This window comes from Marmota monax, unplaced genomic scaffold (genome assembly GCF_021218885.2).
Source record: "Marmota monax isolate L192 unplaced genomic scaffold, Marmota_monax_Labrador192_F-V1.1 WCK01_AAM20220418_F8-fsc00012, whole genome shotgun sequence".
NCBI lineage: Eukaryota > Metazoa > Chordata > Mammalia > Rodentia > Sciuridae > Marmota > Marmota monax.
The window spans coordinates 25888619-25912014 of NW_026695227.1; the positions used below are offsets into that span (position 1 = coordinate 25888619).

At 36.6% G+C, this 23396-nt stretch overlaps 1 protein-coding gene across 4 annotated transcripts in view; it reads left to right on the top strand.

Moving 5' to 3' along the window:
- Tmem117 (transmembrane protein 117) overlaps positions 1-23396 on the top strand; it is a 469276-nt gene that overhangs the window by 439081 nt on the left and 6799 nt on the right. For 3 of the 4 annotated variants that reach the window (XM_046436357.2, XM_046436358.2, XM_046436359.2), the window contains one exon: positions 17458-17587. In XM_046436357.2, coding sequence (XP_046292313.1) covers positions 17458-17587 — 130 coding nt within the window. The other variant, XM_046436360.2, reaches the window with a different exon arrangement.

Below are 23396 nucleotides of genomic sequence, written 5' to 3' on the forward strand. Positions count from 1 at the left end.
GTAGACTATGCCCAACTGTTATCCTGGTTTATTTTCTCTGTAGGAAAAATAATTTCCTGAAATTATTCTGTTTATGTGTTTATACTATATTCAAACTATAAGTCCCAGGAAGGCAGAATCTAGAAATCACATCTGCCTGGTTCATTGCTATATTGTCAATGCTTAGAAGAGAGACTGAAACAATTATTGAGTGTGCAGACATTTAGCAAATATAAGACAGTGACATAAATTAGAGCCAGGATAAACTAAGTAACTCGCTTCATCAATGTAATATATAAAACACTTGTATAGAACTAGACATGCCTACGTTGGCTTCTACTCTTCTACTTATTAGCAAAATTACAGTGGGCAAATCAGTTACCTTCTCTGAACATCAGTGTCCATTATTGCAAAATGGGAAAAATAAAACCTCTCCTATAGAACTGTTTTAAAGAATAATTAGGGAAATGTATGTGAAGAACTATTCCGGTGCAGAAACTGTTTTTTATAGGAGCTCCTTGAATGGTAGCTGTTGTTAAAACAGTACATCCATTATATGGCCCAGCTGGAGGTGTGACAAGCAGAACACTTAATAATATTAGAAAAGGCAAGTCTGTTTCCTTTCATTTAAATAACTTTAGAAGCTCTCTTTTTATTTTAGATCAGAGCATGAGTAACCTATTGATCAGAATCTTTAATTATTGGCAAGACCATGCTGAATCATGGACAATTGACTTGAAAAAGAAAACCAGGAAAAAATGTTAATTACGAAGATAATATTTGTTCTTTTACACAGTATGCATTTGACGCTAAGGAAGCACAATTGAAGGACTCTTTCACTGAATCTGAGTTAATTTGCATATTTTGCAGGTGCTTCCATTAAAACAACAAATCATTCTTCCTATGTATTGTTCCCAAAGATGAGATGTGAAGAAGTCCCCATTTCTGGCTAATGCTAATTGAAAGGCAGATGATACATGATTAGTTAAGGGATTTGATTCATCTTTGTAGCTGTTGAAGTACATTTATCATTAAAGATAAATAAAGTATTAAAAGTCCAGAATTCTCTAAGTTGGGAATTAATGGTAGGGACCAGTTGGCAAATCATAGGGAACATGGAACTTTTTTTCAGAGAACTAATTTCTCAATATACTCTGTCACCTGAACAGTCTCATAATTATGTTGATTTGCCAACTTCTCTTCTAGTGAGAGGCAATGAATCAAGCACACCTGGGTTTATATATGAAAAACCATATTAATTGATTTATGTATATAACATTACAGATATCCATAAAGCAAAGCCTATGGCAACTGGAAAATGTGATAATTTCACATTTACCAATGGCTCACCAAGTACAATCTGATGCTTGAAGGCAAAATTTTATGTTTTATATTTAGTTTTCATTAGTACTACCATATAGCTTTTCTGTGCATTAAAAGTCAATTTTCAGAACCATAGGCATACCATTTTTTATGAGCAAAAAATTTATGAGATATTACCCTGAGGTGGCATGAAATTATTTTCTCATCATTTTTACCTCCTTCCCAAAGCCCACTGTTACTTTGTTTCCACATACACTAAGAATATTGTCTGTAATATTTCTAAGTATGACATATTTCATTAGATTTCTGATATACTACAGAGATACAATGTAAAACTTTGACCTCATAGTAACATTACACTTGTACTTTTTAATATTGGTCATACTGATAATTCTGTTTAAAATCAAATATAAAGAAGAACATTGAATAAAAGGATTACAATTTTATATTTATGAACACTATGCCATCTCTCAAACATAATTATGAGAAAAAGAACTAATCTTTGAAATGTGTGGATCATCATAAAATTATAAATTAAACACTTCATTGACATACAGAAAAGGAAGACTTCAAATAAAAGTTTGTTAGGTTGCTATAAAATGTGTGTATAATTACACCTAGAGATCTTTTCATGTGTTTCTGCTTTTGCCTCAAGTCATGGACATAATATGAAACTTTAACCACTTAATGATATGTGCAGCCACAATATGTTAGTAGCATAAATCTTACCATTATGTAAGTTCCAAAGAAACATAAAAGATGTGTCTTTTTAGCAAGTTACAAGGATTGATAACTATCACTGATGGACCCTAAATCATCCCCAAATCTATTCTCTGCCATCAGAGTGTCTGAGCATGATGAAAATATCTTCATCTGAGAAAACCAAAGAATAAATACTTTTGGAAGATAATATTCATTGTTTGAAATATTATAAATTTAGAACTTGATCTATGCATTGGCACTGAAAATTATAAGAGGTCTACAAACCATCTACAGTTAAATGTGCACCTCAACCTAGATATTTTGCAAACTTTGTTAATGTCTTGTATGATAAAAGTAGATTCATTGCCACTTCTTAATTTTGCAATGAAAATTAGACAGGATAACTTCCTAATGTGCTCCAAGAAGCAAAATATTCCAGAGAAAACATCATTTCAAGGTGAGCTGCAGCATACCACTTTCATTACAGACACAATTTATCATCAAACAGAAATACATATTAGCAAGACAGTTGGCTTTTAGGCAGGTAGATAACTGCAACATTAATAGCTCAGTGGTAGAATGCTTGCTTGGCATATGTGAGGCACTGGGTTTAATCCATAGCACCACATAAAAATAAAGAAATAAATATATTTTTTTAAAAAAGAAAAAGTCATGAGAAAATTTCACGTGGCAAGCAAAAACATCTTTGCAGTTAGACTGCCCTGGGACCAAACCTTTTTGGCACCAATTGTGCAGCATTGGGAAAACTACTTGACTGCTCTCTGAGCCTCAATTTACTCCCATACAAAATTAGGAAAAAAAATCTGTTATATATATTTACATGCGGCTTACAGTAGATTAAGTATTTCAAATGGATGGCACAGAGCAGATTTATAATAAATATTTGTTTGCTTAGTCTGAAATGAATATGAAAATATATCCAATCTCATAAATAAGACTTTTGTGAAGATTTCTCCATAATATAAATGGAGATAAAATGGAATATATCATGGGTTACTGATTTAATTTCATCTTGTCTCTTTCCTACTAGTAATCTGTTAGGTTCCGTGGTGGGGGGGCAATTCCTGTAATCACCATTGTATAAAACTGTAAAAGTAAGAACTTAATTTATTTTTTAACTTATTAATATCATATTTTTATATATTTTGAGAATATATGCTTTGCATCTAGTAAGCATTAAATAACTGTTGATTTAGTTCACTAATAATGTGATACCATTCATTGGGGAATTTGAATATGTCGTTGGGAACTTCTTTGAGAAATGTAGACCTCATATTGACTGTATAAGGGCTTTATGAAGTCTACAGGCCACACTCACTGTGGCCACATCAGACTTTCCTGAATGTATTATGTCAGTATGAAGATATGCCATTGCTGACATGCATGGAAGATTCTTTACCCCAGCTTGTAGTTCTGTTTTCCAAAAGGACTCAGGGTATAGAATCATATCATCTGCAAATAGTGATAATTTAAGTTCTTCTTTTCCTATTTTTATGCCTTTAATTTCTTTCGTCTGTCTAAGGCTCTACAAAGAAACTATTAGAGCTAATAAATGAATTCAGCAAAGTGGCAGGATATAAAATCAACACGCATAAATCAAAGGCATTCCTGTATATCAGTGACAAATCCTCTGAAATGGAAATGAGGACAACCACTCCATTCACAATATCTTCAAAAAAAATAAAATACTTGGGAATCAACCTAACAAAAGAGGTGAAAGACTTATACAATGAAAACTACAGAACCCTAAAGAGAGAAATAGAAGAAGATCTTAGAAGATGGAAAAATATACCCTGTTCATGGATAGGCAGAACTAACATCATCAAAATGGCGATATTACCAAAAGTTCTCTATAGGTTTAATGCAATGCCAATCAAAATCCCAACGGCATTTCTTGTAGAAATAGAGAAAGCAATCATGAAATTCATATGGAAAAATAAAAGACCTAGAATAGCAAAAACAATGCTAAGCAGGAAGTGTGAATCAGGCGGTATAGCGATACCAGACTTCAAACTATACTACAGAGCAATAGTAACAAAAACAGCATGGTACTGGTACCAAAACAGGCGGGTGGACCAATGGTACAGAATAGAGGACACAGAAACCAATCCACAAAACTACAACTATCTTATATTTGATAAAGGGGCTAAAAGCATGCAATGGAGGAAGGATAGCATCTTCAACAAATGGTGCTGGGAAAACTGGAAATCCATATGCAACAAAATGAAACTGAATCCCTTTCTCTCGCCATGCACAAAAGTGAATTCAAAATGGATCAAGGAGCTTGATATCAAATCAGAGACACGCCGTCTGATAGAAGAAAAAGTTGGCTACGATCTACATACTGTGGGGTCGGGCTCCAAATTCCTCAATAGGACACCCATAGCACAAAAGTTAATAACTAGAATCAACAAATGGGACTTACTCAAACTAAAAAGTTTTTTCTCAGCAAAAGATACAATAAGAGAGGTAAATAGAGAGCCTACATCCTGGGAACAAATCTTTACTCCTCACACTTCAGACAGAGCCCTAATATCCAGAGTATACAAAGAACTCCAAAAATTAGACAATAAGATAACTAACAACCCAATCAACAAATGGGCCAAGGACCTGAACAGACACTTCTCATAGGAGGACATACAATCAATCAACAAGTACATGAAAAAATGCTCACCATCTCTAGCAGTCAGAGAAATGCAAATCAAAACCACCCTAAGATACCATCTCACTCCAGTAAGATTGGCAGCCATTATGAAGTCAAACAACAACAAGTGCTGGCGAGGATGTGGGGAAAAGGGTACACTTGTACATTGCTGGTGGGACTGCAAATTGGTGCAGCCAATTTGGAAAGCAGTATGGAGATTTCTTGGAAAGCTGGGAATGGTGCCACCATTTGACCCAGCTATTCCCCTTCTTGGTCTATTCCCTAAAGACCTAAAAAGAGCATGCTACAGGGACACTGCTACATCGATGTTCATAGCAGCTCAATTCACAATAGCAAGACTTTGGAACCAACCCAGATGCCCTTCAATAGACGAATGGATTAAAAAAATGTGGCATTTATACACAATGGAGTATTACTCTGCATTAAAAAATGACAAAATCATAGAATTTACAGGGAAATGGATGGCACTAGAGCAGATTATGCTAAGTGAAGCTAGCCAATCCCTAAAAAGCAAATGCCAAATGTCTCCTTTGATATAAGGAGAGTAACTAAGAACAGAGTACGGACGAAGAGCATGAGAAGAAGATTAACATTAAACAGAGATGAGAGGTGGGAGGGAAAGGGAGAGAAAAGGGAAATTGCATGGAAATAGAAGGAGACCCTCAGGGTTATACAAAAGAACATACAAGAGGAAATGAGGGGAAAGGGAAAAATAATACAAGGGGGAGAAATGAAGGTCAATAGAGGGGGTAGAGAGAGAAGAGGGGTGGGGAGGGGAGGGGAGGGGGGATAGTAGAGGATAGGAAAGGTAGCAGAACATGACAGTCACTAGTATGGCAATATGTAAATCAATGGATGTGTAATTGATGTGATTCTGCAATCTGTATATGGGCTAAAAATGGGAGTTCATAACCCACTTGAAGCAAAGTGTGAAAGATGATATATCAAGAACTATGTAATGTTTTGAACAACCAACAATAAAAAAAAAATAAAAAATAAATAAAAAAAAAAAAACAAAAGGACTCAGGGTGATGGGATATCCCTCCCATAGGTGTTGAACAAGGAAAGCAATGCATGTTAGACTTTTGTTGGCCATTGACCTCTGGACTAACAATAGTTTCAGAAAATTTTTCAATTCACTGAGGATATAACTCAGAAACAACAAAATATATTTTATTCTTTCCATCCCTCTAACCTGCACCAATATATCTTATTTCCTAGTCTTTGATTTCTTACTTGAGGGTGGATAATTTTTCTCTAGAGCTCAAAGGATGAACACTCTTGACCTAAAATTCATTGAAGACAGACAAGGAAAATCTGACAGTTCAAATTCATTGCTCTAAAGGTTTTACTTTCTGTTACATGTTATCATTGAGTGGTCCAGGGGGTCACAAACAGTGGGCTCTGAGGTTGTTCCAGAGCCTGAAGTCTTTACAAAGAAAGATGAAAATAGAAGGAAACCACACTGGGTACAGAGAAGTGAGGACCCAGCCTCTTGCTTCTAAAAGCCTGCTGTATTCAATAAATAGGGGCTCTTTTGCTTTTTCAGAAAAATTGCCATTTTGAGATCACAGATAATGATGGTCAGAATGTTTAACTACTGGCCAAAGCAGTAGTGCCCAGTAGTCAGTACTGAATAGACACTGTCCACTAGAAATGGACAATAGCTGTAAACAACCGGTATGTCCATACTTGTGCAAATCAGTTTTAACACTGGTAATTGCAAAACTACTGAAAATATAAAAAAGAAATCATAGGTCTCAGACTTCCTTAGTCTATAAAAACTCACTGTATTTTATACTAAGAAAATCATTTGAAACTAACCTAACCATGGTCTCTCCTGAATTACTGTCTATTTACACTATTCTCTCTTACAGCAGAGCTCCTAAAAGTTCTATATGTATTAGCTCTACTATTTTACATTTTTTTTCATTTTTAATATTCATTATTTTCTTTAAATTAATTTTTAAGTGATACATAAAAATGTGAAAATTGTACGTAGTAGTGAGGTCCCATGTAACATTTGAATGCATGTACACATTGTGTGATCATATAAGTCATAAAAGTTTGAGATCATAAACATGTCTCAAACATTTATTACTTATTTTTAACAAAAACATTCCAAATATTTTTCTAGCTTTCTGAGATACATAACAGTTATACAGACATACAGTATTTTCTATAGTCACCCTGTGGTACAACCGCACACCAGAACTTCTTGTTTCTGACTGTAGCTTAATACCAGTCAATCATACTTTGCCCTTCCCTCCTTTCCCTCCATCTTCCCCAGCCTCTGGCAACTACCACTCTCTCACCTTGTATGAGATTAATGTTCTTAGATACACATATAAGTGAGATCATGTGGTACTTTCTTTCTAAGCTAGGCTCATTTCACTTATCTCCACTTCCATCCAAGTTGTCACAAATTACAGGATTTCATTCTTTTTATGGCTGAATAGTATTCCATTGTGTTTATGCAGCACAGTCTCTTCATCTGTTCATCAACTGAGAACACTTGTGTTGTTCCCATTTCTTGGCTGTTGTGACTAGTGTTGCAATAAATATGAGAGTGCAGAAACCTGTTTGACATACTGATTGTATTTCCTTTGGATATATACCTAGGAGAGGGTCACTGGATCATATGGTGGTTCTATTTATAGTTTCTTGAGGAACCTCAAGATTGTTTTCCATAGTAGATATACTAATTTGCATTCTCCCCAACAGTGTGCAAGAGTTTCTTTGTCTTCACATCCTCACTAGCACTTATTATCTTCTCTTTTTGATAATTGGCCCATCCTTACTGGAATAAGGTGATATTTCATTTTGGTTTTAACCTACATTTCTCTGAAAATTAGTGATGAACTTTTTTTTCTATATCTGTTGACCATTTATGCATCAACTTTTGAGAAATATCCATTTAGGTCTATTGCCCATTTTTTATTGAGTTACTTGCTTTTTTGCTATTGAGTTTTTTGAGTTCCTTATAAACTTTGAATATTAACCTCTTGTTAGATGAACAGTTTACATACTTTTACTCAAACGTGAATCATCTCTTCACTCTGATGATCATTTATTTTGCTAAACACAAGCTCTTTAGTTTTATATAATTCCCTTTGTCTATGTTCACTTTTGTTTCCTGTGTTTTTAAGGTATCTTTTAAAAAGAAAAAAAAATCCTTTCCCATTCCAATGTTCTAAAATGTTTTTGCTAGGTTTTCTTCTAGTAGTTTCATGGTTTGGGGTCTTATGTCAGTCTTTAATCCATTTTAAGTTGATTTTCATAACTGGTGAGAGATAGGGCTCCAGTGTCATCTTGTGACTGTTTCTACTCAATTTCCCCAGCACCATCTATTAAAAGGCTGTTCTTTCTCCAGTTGACTATACATCTCATTTCATTTTCTTTTGAATCAACTCCAATTGTGTTTTTGTCCTTCACTTGTGCTTCCTCTGGAGCACAGAGGTGTTGTCAAGAACAACAACCCTCATACTGTCAAATCTTATGGCTAATATTCAGTCCTATTCTTCTTCAGACCTTCAGCTACATTTGACATAGTTATCACTCCTTCTTGCTTGAAACATTTTTTTTTTTAAATCCTGGCTTCTAGGACATGACTGTTCTTTTCAGGTTACTTTGCTGATTCCTTTTAAAGATTCTAAATGCTGAAGTGTCTTAGTATTAGGCTTCTGGACCTCTACTTTTGGCTTTGTATACTCCCTTTCTATGTAATTTTATCCAATTCTGTGACCTTATATCAATAGATACACTGGTGACTCCACATCTGTGTTTCTAGGCTCAGCCTCTTCCCTAAGCTTCCCAACCGCCTACATGATACTTCAACTTGGATGTTGGGTTAGTACCTTTTCTGCTGCTGTAATAGAATGCCATAGACTTGGTAATTTATAAGCAATAGAAGTTCATTTGACTCATTGTTTTAGTCAGCTTTTTTTTTTTTTTTTTTGCTTCTGTGGCAAAAAAAATAACAAGAACAGTTTTAGAGGAGGAAAAGTTTATTTGCGAGCTCACAGTTTCAGAGGTCTCATTCCAGAGACAGCTGACTCCATTCCTCATGGCTCAAAGTGATGCAGAACATCATGGCATAAGAGAGTGCCAAAGGGAAACAGCTCACATGATGATCAGGAGGCAGAGAGACTCCACTCACCAGATACAACATATGTATCCCAAAGGCATACCCCTCAATGACCCACTTCCTCCAGCCACACACAACCCACCTTCTCTAGTTACACACTACCCACCTTCAGTTACCACTCAGATAATCCGTCAGGGGATTAATTCATTGATTGGGTTAAGGCTTCCATAACTCAATCATTTTTCCTCTACACTTTCCTGCATTGTCTCACACATGAGCTTTTGGGGGACACCTCACATCCAAACCATAATACTCATGTTTCTAGAAAGTTTAAGAACATGGCACCAGCATCTGGGATGGGTCTTTGTGCTACATCATAACATGACAAAAGGGCAAGCAGGCACATAATAATGACATTACTCCATTGGTCACTTTTTATAGGTCCCATCTCTTCATACTGTCACAATGACAATTAAATCTCAGCATGAGTTTTGGAGGAGAGATTCAAACTGTGACAGTTATCTATTTAGTTTTCCATATCAGCGTATTCTGAGTAGCTCTCTGAATTTCTTACCCACTTCCCCATTTTCTGAAAGTGGATTCGTCCCCCAATCTTCTCCTTGCCAATAAATGCTATTACCATTTACCAGCTGCTCCAACCAGTTGTAATAACTTCAAAATGCATCTTAACCTGACCATCTGGTTGCCCGTGTTTTATCCACCTCACTTCACACCTGAACTTCTGCTGCAGTCTCCTGGGTGGACTTTATTCCTCCCACCACTCTCCACATCACCCACATTCCCATAACCACTCTGGTTTTCCTGCTTCTTGAACACAAAAAGGTCCCATCCTTCATACTTCAGGGCCTTTGTGCTCGATTTCCCTTATAGTTGATATTATCCTCCTCCAGAGTTTTACAGTGCTTTCTCTTCATATGAACCAGTACTCGGTAGAAAGACGGTGCTTAGATACATTTACTTTTGACCATCCAAGTAGCACCCATGACATCTCACTATTTTCCATCCCTTTCCCTCCTCACTTCAGAACACTTATCATTGTTTGACAACAATTATGTCCTCATTTGCTAAAAGACTAGTCTGTGTTCCCAAATAGAATATATGCTCCATTAGAAAATCCTGAAAAAATAATAGAAATGAAACCACTATAAGGAACTTTAAAGGCCGTTTTTTTCTACCACCCATCTGACATTAAGATCAACTTCATACTCTTTCCATTGTTTGTGAGGTGAGCATTTATATATTGAATCACATTTTCCCACTGATATCCATTATCATTATTTTTTCATGGAGAAAAATGACCTCAATATTACATAAAGAATTTATGAAGGACAATAATATCTACTCTTTTGACAGTATTCATTAATTTTCCTAAGTAGCCCATAGAAGAAATTAGTCATTCAGACAATTGAATGTGACCATTGCTGGCAGCATATGTAAAGCCAGAACAGACACTAGAGCAGTGGCATTTTGTACCAAATATGCAAATATAATAAAGCACAGAATAAGAAGGAAATACATATTATTTTGCTATAGCCCGTGTCTGAAAAAGAACACAAAAATGTGTTGTTTAACAACTTTCTTTAACTAGATTTCATTCTTTACTTATAAGAGGAATTCTTTTTTGAGTAAAATACATGTCACTTTATTATATAGTTAACATTTGTTCTTCTTAAAAAGTACTAAGTAGATCAGTTGGAAGACTATGTAAAATGACCCAGTGCACAGCATTTCTTCAGACTTTGCACTAACTTTAAGTTATCAGCCACTCTTCATAGCCAAAGGCTTCCTCCCTCCCCGTTTCATGGGAGTCTTTAAGATGTTGAACACTCTTGCCTTCTGTACTGGTGAACTGTGGTGCCCTAGTAAGGGGTATTGATTTTCCATTATTCCTGGATGCCACATGATGCATTTCCATTAGTTGTAAACACTTATAAGAATGACTTTTATTTTGTCCTTCATCACATCAGTCTGTGAGGGCAGGACATCTGTACATGAGGCTCAGTGCATTTCATTAGACACATTTCCATTTTGGTGCTCAAAGGAATGATGCTTTCAGATGTCTAGATGTAATGGAACTTCTTTTTAAAAACCCACTGATACCTTGCCACAGCCTTTAGGCAAGTTCTCTAAAAAGTAATAGACTATATTTAGTTTTCAGACCTGCTCTGGGGTTGACATGTTTTTTTATATAGGCACTAGACTAATATTTATATCTCACTGGTAAATGTCTTCAAAATTAGCCAGAATTTATATTGTCTTTTGTGAGTTAAAAAAACAATAATGACGAAGAAAAGATATGACACTAAAAAGTAAGCCCCTAATATAAATTACATTTTAGACCACAATAATATTGAGGGTTCTTTAGGATACACAGAAATATGTAAAAGAGTCAAGTTCTTTACATTTTGAGTAAAGATTTGCAGTTCAGCATGGATTTGTTTTAGTGATGAATGAGGTCTGCCATCTCTACTACTAGTTGACAAAAGCCTACTTCAACCAGAAACCCAAGACTTTTCCCCCAAAGGTTTTAAATCCTTTATGTAGCCTATTTGCCTTCTAAAAGAAAACTACAAAAGGTTATAGAATGCATTTGATCTTCAGGGGAAAAACAAAACAGTGAATATCAAGAGAAAATCAGAATACAACATATGAGAAAAGGGTCAATGTCAGAGGACATCAAAAAGTGTCCTGAAACCTCTGTTGTGAACACCAGATTCTGTCTTGCATTCCACTTTGCCTTAACACTTCTCCTACTGTCATCACTGTGTGAAGCTATTCCTTCACGCTTTCCAAACCACATGCTCCTTTATATTCTCATTCCTGTTCTCCAACTTGTTTGCACATTATCTCATGAGCTCCTTTGCAAATGGCAATTCAAAAGGGGACCCCTTTTCAGTCCCCCAACCCCCTTTTTTTGCTGTTTTTTTTAAATTAATTATTTATATATGACAGTGGAATGCACTATAATTCTTATTACACATACAGAACACAATTTTTCATATCTCTGGTTGTATACAAAGTGTAGTAACCAACTTCCCAAACATTTACTAGCTCAGCTCACGATATTTACACTTGACCTTCACTCCCTTCTTTCTTTTGTGATCTTTGGCTAATGGCTTAGACTTTTTGTTGCTCTCCATACAATTCCAGTATACCTGGTGAATAAAGAAAAAAAATAAGACAGCAAATTTCTTTATAATAATTAATCTTAGGTGATGTGTAACATTTATTTACAAAAACAAGTTTTTATTGTGCTGTTTCTGTTTAACTACATCCATCTGTGTTTCCATTTACATGAAACACTAAATGGATTGTTGTATAACTTTCAGAGCACTCCATTCATCAATTAGCAAATATTTGAGTTCTTACTCTATGCTGAACCCTATTTCAAGTATGGGAAACACAGCAGTGGACCAAACAGGAAAAAAATTCCTCTTAGCTCCCTAGAGCTTACATTCCAGTGGGGGAGACAGGCAATAAACAAATAAATAACAAAACCAACTGTATGTCAGAGCTTCCAAGGATTAATTCAACTGAATGATACTATGGCAACTTTGCCAATTAGAAGAAGCACAGAGTTTCTGAAAGAAACCAGGCACTCTAGTTGCTTAATAAGAAACAAAAATATCACCCAAAGCATAAGTACAATTCTTCAGGCCACCACTGCTCACTGTCATCTAAAATCCTGTTGCTAGGACACTGCTAAGCATGGAAAAGCTAAGGATACTTTACAAGCTGGGAAGATCTTTGGCAAAATGTTCTGATATTCAGGGATCTAAATTCAGCTCTAGAGAATGGTGAAATAGAGATTAACAAAGAAGGAAAGAAATATATCTGTAAAGTTGGCTTTTGAAATAATTTGAAATTTAATAATCTAATATCTATAAAGAGGAAATAAATAAATTATTACATTGAAAAATGCTGATATTTTTAGTAACATTTAATAATCTATTGTCAATTCAATTCTAAAGAGTTTCCAGCTTTTCATTAAAATCTAATTTCTTTCTTAATTTCCTCAAAAAACAGGTGGCTAATCTTTAACCCAGAAAATATAACTTCTGTTCTGATACGATGGCTCTAGTTTTGCAGGATAGAGTAATCAGTGTTATTACATTTTTATCGTCAAACACTTCCCTAAATAGAAATGAGGTCTCTTCATTTGATTTGGGAAATTGAATGCTAGTCAGGGAATTCAAAACAGTGTTGGTTTCAAGCTCGAGTTCCTCTGAATAGTACCAAGTTCTTTTCCTTGACCCTGAGGCATGGATCGTAATGAGAAAGCACTGGGAAATGATGAATCCAGGATGTCCTGAGACTAGCTTGCTTACGTACTTAACATTGTCCTGAAATTCTGTCCAAATGTGGGCCATGAATAATAGGGATCAGTAGCTGCTTTTTATTGCCATAGGCAGAAGTAAACCATAGTATGTAAGAAATAAGATTGGATATATATCATGACACTGCTCATTTATTTTTATATGGAAATATGCCCATCTGAATGAAAATTAACTGTTTCTCCTATATGAGGCAGATGCAAGGCTAGTGGTCTGTTCACACTGTGGATATCATCATGAACTGATGAGAACCAGAATAGCATAATACCATGTGCCTAGATAATTCTCACACCACTGAACCACAAATCTGATAGACTTCTGCCAGTTATTGCTGGATTTAATAGCAGAGAACAGTAAGAAGGCTTTGAATTACTAAACACTGATAACACTTTTTGAAGAACAAAATTAATGAACATTTCATAATGTGCATTTCCAAGATGTGCCTATCTACCGTGAGTTTAGTAACTGAACACATCTTGCTTATTATTCTCTTAATAAGTACTTTATCTTGTGTTCAAAATATGCAGTTTTACATTCATGCAGAAGGAAAGGAAACCATGATTCTCATAACATACACATATTTAATATGTGTATAAAACTGGCTATGCACCCATATTCATGATGCCAAGACAGTCTCAGTATTTGCTGTAAATCACCCATTGGTCAAACCATCCGCCTCTTGGCAGTCTGATAAAAGCCAACAGTCCCTGGGACAGCTGCTCCATGGAGAAAGAGTTAAAGCTGGTCTTCCTGTTCACATTAGGGTCAGATAAATGGCAGCCCTTTGGGGTTGGGGAGAGAAAATTTAAAACCCGTATGACATTGGTTCTTAGAGATATGTAGATGATCATTGGTGCTTCTCATTCAGAACACAAAGCAGGTAAAAATAATTCCATTTGCAAATTAAAAACAGAAAATAATGTTACTTTTCATGGTTAATGACAGCCTGGCCTGGTGGAAAGTATGGGTTCTTTGGAACCAGTTAAAACTTGGGCTCTGCTGCATGACCCTTTTTTCCACTTTGGACAAATAACTTCTCTGAGGCAAATCTCCATCTGTGGATGGATGTTTTAATTAATTTATGATAGTTATTTCATAATGAATACATATATCGAAACATCACATTGTGACTTTAATTAAGTACATATGATTTTTATTTGTACACTATACCTCAATAAAACTGGAGAAATGTGTCAATAATAACAAGTTTTCAGGATTATTTTGAATGTATGTGCAGATAGATAAATAGATGAGGTATTTAAATTCACACACAGAGAGACAATAAGAGCATACATCCTAGGATGATATTAGAACATTGCAAGTACTCAATAATTTATAACACAAATGTCCATGGTTTCCTCAGCCTTTAATTACACATGTTGCTGGCTCACTCTCCTACATGCATAGAAGTCCTCTCTGAATCATTTAAATCTCCCACAGTTATTTCTGGAGGTCACTGTGACTCACATTGCACCAGGAAACATTAAAGTCTTTTCTGTCTTCCTCATGAGGCCACGCCTATATGCCTTTGAGCGAGGTGCTCCCCCTTTTTTCCTGACCTGGGCAGGTCTCTGCTCTGGCCAAATCCCAGCCAGAGGTGTGGTGGTGGGGAGTGCTATGCAAGGGATGAAGGCAAAAAGATAATTCTCTTTCTTTTCCTTTAGATCTTAAAGCCGACACTTCATTAAAGCCACCAACATGTGACCCTTAGAAAACAGATCCAGCTTCCTCTGCTTTACTCTCAGAATAAACCTGACCTTGGAATCATTCGAGGAAATCAACTATGCATGTTGGCCATTTCCATGACTTTCCCCTGTATGCCAATTGCTGTTCAGGCATCACCTCATCCTCCCCCCAAAAACTGTGATGTGGATATTTTCAAGAGCAATCTGTACATGAAGAGACTGAAATCTAGGAAGGCTCAGAAGACCATCCTCCTCCTTTTTCTGCCTTCTTTCAATAAATAACCGACATTTCATTAACCTCATACATCCATTTTCCATTAAGATGAGCTCAAAATGTTCTGAAAAAATGGTAGCAGTTCTTTCCATCCCACCCCAAGTCAATTTAGGCCAGAGTTTACACTGATTCAAGAATAATAAGTTTGAAGAGCTACGTAGAGTAGGAATTGAATTGTAATAACTGGAGTAGTTGAGGAAGAGATTGGAGACAGGGAGTTGAGGGATTAAAAGTTTTGACAAAGCAAAACATGATTATTATAAAAATAAAATAGAAGGAGTGGATCTGGAAGACTTTATGAATAAGACATCATCTTTTTGCTTATGATTTTTTAAGAAAAAATTCTTATATGGCACCACCTCTTTTTCTCATATCTCAACCCCCAGCCCCTGCCACTGACTCCCTTCCCTGAGCATCTTTTAAGAATCCCAAAAGTCATCATCCACATAAACATCAAGACTTCTTCTTCTCCCTTTTCCCTCTACTCCCCATTTCCTTAACTCTTCTTTCTATCTCCAAGTACAGGTGGGAAATAATTGAGAAACCACTTTTCAGTGAATGGAATTTTGATCGCAGTTCACATGAAATCTCCAGAGATTGCTTTCAAACCAAAACCAATTTCACACCCAGTAGAAAAGTTCAGTTTCACAAAAGGAAAAACCAAATGGGAGCATCCAAGAAATGTCTTTCTAAAAAGAAGCCAATTCTAAATACAATGGCCCAATTACTACCAGGAAATATTCTTTTCCTTAAGCCAAGAAATGAAAAGAGAATTGCTGTATCGATGATAAGGTGTCATTTATCCAGGGCAAGTGAAAGATATTCTAGTTACAAGTCATTTTCTTTTCCAAGCATATGTTTTCATCAGTTATATTTTAACAAAGGCCTAAATTTAATATAAATTTTCTTGCAAGTAGCACAGAAAGAGCAAAAGATGGTATTAGTGAGGGAAAAAGGGAAGGCAAATGCTACACTACAGCCTTACCAGTAGTTAACAGGTACCATTACCAATTCAGTTTTTGCTAATGTTTCAGATCAAAATATTCCAAATTCATTCAGCTTTAGTGCTTTGGATTTTCTAAACTTTCCAAATGACATGTCTATTTGCTGATGGTATCTGAAAAATAAGGGGAGGCGAGACCAATATGAGATTCATTCACACACACACACACACACACACACACACTGATAGAAAAGATATGATGCATTCTTTCATCTTTTTTCTTTGTGTACTTTTTTCATATTGTCAGCTTGAAATGATTCCCAGATGAGGAACCTACTAGACACTGAAGGCTTTACTCTACTCACACAGCCTCCTTCCCTCCAGCCTTATTCTTCTTTAGTCAGTGTGCTCAACAGACAGAGTAGTGGAATGGACATGGAAACTCCTAAAAAGTTCAGGCAGTCCTATTTGCAAACTTCTGTCAGCTACATAGGTAGAAGTCTTGGATAAATTTAACTGTTTTACATTCAGCTAATGGATTGAAATTTCAAATTAATATTTTGTTCAAGACTTTCATATTTAAGTTGGTTAAAATATTAATTAGATATAGCACTGATGATTTCATGATAATTTAGTAATTAAAGCAGAATTGTGTGTATTAATACCTGTGAATCCATCTCAAATGTTTTTTCAGATTTAATGTATTGTTTCTTTATATACTCATCATGAACTTTAATTTGGTGCCTCTCTCTAAAAACCAAGAGCAGGTGAGACACAAAATAACTAATGTCAGTGTGGGAATTAGTTCCCTGTTGGTCTCTAGTGCCACCGTGTCAGGTCCTCCATCTTTTGGCTCAAATTGATCTGAATTCCAAGAAATCTGGACAGGAATATTTGATACTGTACATTCTGAACAGCTGCTAGCAGAGATGATTAATAAAGCCCCCTGGTATAAGTTGAAGAATTTGGTTAAGTGAATGAAATCCTCTTTACTTTGTCCTCTTCTACAACACATGTTATTAGAGGTTCATATTTTTTAAAAATAACAAAACAAAATATAACATATTTATTTCAAATTTATTAAATACAGATCACTTCCTTTCTCTAAAAATGTAAGATCAGTTCTCCAGAATGCAAGAGATAAACATATATAGATGTAAATCATTTCTGTGTTAGTTTATTATGACTACATTAAAGAGAAAAATCTAAGGATCTAAGTTATGACTTAATTTTGATTTTGAATGCATACTGCTACCTAATGTACATAAAATAACCATCACAGAATGAAATTGATGCATCCAACAGCTGTCTGCATTTAAATGATTATAAAATGAATACTTTTAAGAAGTCAGTTTGGGAAGTTTTTGCTACTTGGAAATGAAACAAATCACAAATATGATTTTATGTTGATTTTCTCTGACAGGACTGGGAATTCCCCCACTTCATGGGAGATGTCGATGTAAACCTCCCTGGGTTGCACACTCCTCACATGCAGTTCAAGATCCCTTTCTTCCAGAAGATCTTCAAGGAGGAATACCGCATTCACATAACAGGTATGCTATATAACTGAACATCATTCGATTGTCTGCTATCCAGTGTTTGCTCTAAACAAGCAAACCAAAACATTTGAGAGGCACCAATTCAATTTTCTCTCTCAAAGGTGGTTCGTGTTGGCTGGGGACTGAGCACCATCAATCTGAGACTTAGGCTACTAATAGCCTTGACAATTTTAGTGTTAACATCCAACAGGTAGATGATGATAAAAATAATAGGGAAGATGTTTAAGACTTACCTGTTGTTTAACCACCTTGGCCTGAAAAATAAACATGTCACCTCTACTTATGTTCCAATTGTGGTAACTAGCAGATATTCCTTCTTGGAATCAAAGTGAACCAGGGGCACACAGACCCCTGCTGGGTTGCCCCTCGTAGCATTCCAGTATATGATTATGGAAGGGGGAGGACACATCTTTGAAACAGATAACACTTCTGCCATTCTCCATGTACTACACGGCTTTGATCTTGCTCATTGGGTATTTCTTTTCTCACAATGTGTGGTATACATTTTCAACATTAAAACTTCTTCATTTTCTACCGAGATCAAGACAATGGAATTCCAAATGCTCCAGTCAGTTCATATGCCATTATGGAGTTAGGACACTTACCCGTTCATTTTGTTAAACCTACTTCTGTTTCTGAACATGGGTTTGTCTTAAGTGATTCTATTGTAGACCCCAGAGTATTTCATTTTCAAATATTTCCTGCTTTTGAAATGACTAAAATATGATCTGTTGTAATGTTCTTTCATGAAATTTTAGTCATTCTCATCTGAAAAAAAAAAGGCTTCCTGGAGTTACATTTTATACTTCTTTTTCTTTATAACAAGAAGCAGACAGCTGAATTATCACAGATAAATTGGCATTAGCTCCCAAGCTGTTCAAATGCAGGGAATGAAGGCACATGTGTTTTAAGGACAATGGCCTAAGATCCCACACCTGCTATAATAAAAATTGCTGAAGAAATCTGTGCTTACACTACCGTCTGTGCTGCTGAATAAAAATAGCCCAAGCACAGAAAACCTTAACATCTGAACACTGCAGAAAACCTTTGCTTCCCAGCTTGGAGGCTGTTTTTTCCTTTGAGCGTGAGGCGACCTTCCTAAATTGGAGAATGAGCTCATGAATAAGGAAGATGCAGCAGGTTTCTTTTCCTATTCAAAATGAATGAGTCCCATCTATTAAATTCGCTGGGTAAATCAATCAATTTGAGTTCAGGTCACATAGTGTGGTTTCTGAGTCCCCACTTAATCTCTGCAGCATGCTACCCTCTCGGACTTCTAAAACAGCTATCGTACACATGGCATCAGCATATCCCTTTGGGTGGGCTTTTGCCTGGACCATCTGTTCTAGCTACTAGCTCTTGTCCCAGGCTATTACTGTGCTAGTATTGTCTCTGACTATCAGAATGCCTGTCAAAAATATACTGCTTAAGTGCAGAACATTGGTTTAAGGCAATTAAAAAAAAAAAAAAAACAATTGAAGAACACATTAGTTAAAAAAAAATTGAGCTGTTAAAAATATTTAATTTAGGGCTATTTTACATGACTTTGTTATTATATACACTGTCCTTTATTGAAGGAAGAAGATTCAGGATTTGTAATGAGCAATGTTTACACAATTTGAATACTTTTTCTTAAAAAGATGAATACAAAAGTATATTAGAAAATTATCTGAAGTGCCTTGGAAGGGAGCCATGCACACAGGACTCCCTGAAACTCCAGTGTCATTGACATTAAAGTAAAGTTCACACTACATTTAGAGAAAAGCAGACACGTGACTTGAAACTCTTGCCCCTTCCCACCCCCCGTATTATTTTCTAAAAGCTGTACAGGAAGAAAAACTACTTAAATTTTAGTAATGAAGATTGCATGTAAATAAGATTTTTCAGAAGGTGGGAACATAGCCACATCACTGGAGGAACCTTATATGGATCATTGGGCTCCATCTCTAATGGGTCTGACCTAGAAGGTCTGGGAAAGGGCAAGGGAATGAGATTTCCCCAGGTGACATTGATGATTTAGAAGTGCTCCTCTTTGATGGAGAAGCTGCAGATGACTCCAGAATGTCTCCATGAAATTGGCCATGAAAATAATTATTACTTGGATCTACTGGGAAGGCCTTTGAGGATTCTGGTGTTTAAATTCAAAATAAAGTAGGGGAGGGGAGGGCTTTGCCATTCAGAATTCTCCCATTAACTCTGATTTGTGATAAATCCAATTTGTTCACATGCCTCCACAGACCCATTGTTAAAATACCTGGGAAAATGGCTACAAGTTTGAGGCTGAAGAAAGAGCTCTTCCCCTCTCATTGTGCTCTGTTTCTATTACTACCTCTTTTCTGTTAATCAACTGAAGAAGCTGGCAAGGTGCAGAGGTTACTATGGAAAAGCATCTAATCCTGAAGGGCCTTCTACTTTATCTCACCTTATAAGACAATTGTTTCTGGGGGGAAAGCTTAGATAAAATTTCCAAAATACTGTGCTTTGTCATGTATTTTAATATTCTCCATAATTAGATGGAAAAATTTCTTGCAAGATTCCATGTGAACTGCAAATGCTTACTTGTTGACCAGCTGCCCCAACATTTGCTTTGTTTTTAAAGGACACTTCAGTACTTTCCTTGAGAAGCAAATATACTTATCACACTGGGGTGGTGACTAAGCATGAAGCCCTCTATATTCATCATGGAACTCAAACTTTAAAGTATGCTAGAATCACCTGGAGACGTTAAAAAAGAAATCCATCAGTCATACATACACCCAGGATTTAATGCCTGTGGTATGGGGGCAGGGCCTTGAATTCATCGTTCTCTCAACAACATGTGATAACGGGGCAGGCAGCCAGAGGAGTACTCTTAGAGAAATTCTGCTGCTGAGAAACATTTCTATAGGCAGAATTCATCTAATCTCAGCTTTTATTCATTTTCATATGCAATTGTTAAAACCAAAATGCAAATTCAATAGAATAGCCGGTAAGAAAGGCATATGGCAGAGTCCTTCCTTCCAGGAGCTGGAAAGTTCAGAGCTGAACCAACCGAAATTGTCTCAAAGTGGAGAATGATCAGGGAAAGGTGCTAGTCTGGGTGTTCACAGAAGAAGCAGGGACCAGGGATAGAAAGGAATCCTGAGGGCTCCTAGATGCCTTCCCCCATTGCTTCATTTTTTTTTCTTTTTTTTTATTGGTTGTGCAAAACATTACAAAGCTCATGATATATCATCTTTCATACATTTGACTCAATTGGATTATGAACTCCCATTTTTACCCCAAATACAAATTGCAGAATCACATCAGTTACACACTCACGTTTTTACATAATGGCATATTAGTGACTGTTGTATTCTGCTACCTTTCCTATCCCCTACTATCCCCCCTCCCCTCCCCTCCCATCTTCCCTCTCTACCTCATCTGCTGTTGTTTAATTCTCTATCTCCCTGTGTTTATACTGCACTCGAAGAGCCAGGGCAATAACAGCCAAGGGTCTTCCAGAGTCAGAGGCGGCCCCACCTTGGCCCCAGCTGCCACGTTTCTATGACCTAGACAAGGCATTCAGCACATTCTGAAGCAACTGAGGGTAAAGGTTTGATGCATGTGCTGCAGCTCTGTACTTATTGGTGGTGTGGCCCTCCGTCATCAAGTTCCTTAACTTCTCAGAGGCTCAGTTTCTTATCTCCTAAATGGGAACAGTTCTGAGAATTAACGTACAAGTGCAAGCCCCTTAAAACATCGCCTGCCCTGTAGTAAGCTTTCTCTATTTTTTACCTAAAGTTTTTCCTTTCATTCATGCAGAGCTTGTGTTTCCTATTTCATTCGAAACATTGGGTAGCCTGAGAAAGCGTTCTCTTACCATTTATCCACTATTCTGAGTGCTCTGCTGTTACCTACTGTCATGAGTCCTCAGGCAGAAGAAAGCTGGAATGGAAAATGCTCTCTCCCGGCGCAATGCTCTATGCAGAGGGTTATCTGACACTGATGAGTTCCCATTGACATTTTAAAAGCATTTAGGATTTGAGTATTTTTTAATCCTGATTCCAAGCTAGCTTTATTTATGCATGTCAGAAATAACTTGAATTGTTGCATCTGTTTAGCTCATCTGGATCCCCCTTGACAGATGGTTTGCTGCAGTATGTATGAGCTTTCATTTTATAAGCTGGGCTACAGCTTATAAAAATAAATCATCTTTATCCAAGGGTGTGTTAAAACATTTTTTCTTGGAATTTTGACTTCAGCTAACAAAGGGATAAGTGATTAGTGATTCATCACATTGGTACTTTTAGCCCAAGTCCATTGTTCTTCTCTTAAAGAATAATGCTAAAAGCGACTGCATAATTATCCCCTCTGCCCTCTTCCCTTTTACCTAAAAGGTGAGTGCAGAGATGGATTTAAAAAATGTGATGCACTAAACCTCTGGAGGCGAGAGAGGAATGGCCTCTCAATTCAGTCTCAGAAACTCCTCTGAGTCCTATTAATGCCAATCCCGGTGGAAACTCTGCCATCTGTCATCCCAGCTAGACAAAGGAAGTGTCCCATCGGTGGCCATCATCTGAGTAAATTAGGAGGGGGTTGAGGGAAAGGCCAGAAGGAAGGCCTCTGCAGCCACGAGAAGAGTTCTCACTGTTGGCACAATGATGCCCCCGGGAACCCTTTCGGCAAAAATGGAAAATGTAGAAGTAAACAAGCTTCCACAGCGTCTGTGTTCCACTTCAGTTTCCTGAGTGGTGTGAGGGCACAGGTGCTCAACAACAGCGAGGATGTGCAAACTAATGAATAAAAGCCCTTCATTTTATTTCCATAGGTGTGTGATTTCTGGCAAATGAGCTCCCAGAGATTGTTTTCTTAAAGAGTTCTCCTATGTCAATCAGCTGAGGGGTAGTGCCGGGGAGGGTCAGGATTCTAGTCCATCCAGCATAAGATTCTGACAAGATCAGCAAGGGACTTGTTATAGGGAAATATGATACATCCTGTCCACAATGACGGTCCCCAAAGATCACAAATTTTCCAGAGTACATGAAGACCTCTTGCTTGTCTCTCAATGGGGAATTTTTCCAAATCTCTCCTGAAGCTATTTTCATTTTCAATGCATTTGTACAGTTCTGGAAGTTAACTATGTTTACTTTTATAGGAAGCAACAATTCCTTTTATTCATACAAAACTTGTCTTCAGGGCTCTGGTTGCTTTGCCCCATAGCCTGTGAGTCCTTGCTGGACCTGAGTTAGTCTGCCCAACTCAAGCTGAGCATCCTGTCTTCATTCATGCATTTTTGCAATAAAACTCACATCCCCTTCAGGAATGTCTTCACAGCCAGAGAAAAGGACTTAGAATACAGAATAAATCATAATTTTAGAGATATGAATATTTTGCTTTTCCCAATTTTCCAGATTATATCCAATTTAGGCATATCTGGACGTCACCACATGATTGCAACATATGCATTTGATTCAAAACACTAAGACTTCATTCTTTGTATTTTTCTGGGCACATTGTCTCAGAATATATATGTTGGTTAACGGACATTTTCTGAGTTAATGTGTGTCAAAAACCAGGCTAGGATCCAGAGAACAGAGAAATGAGCATGACACCATTCCCATGATGCATTTTCAAGAAAGTCATAGGCTAATGGCCATCTAATTCAGTACACCCGCATGGCCTCTTCTTTTTATTTTTATTATCACAAAGTGATCTACCAAGTACTACCTGTACTTGTCATATTGAATTACTTCTGAAAGGAATAGTCTCCCACTTAGGAAGTTAGTAATGACAAGAGAGGCACTTTAAGAAGCTTTATCAATTTGCTTTTAAGTCTTAAGAA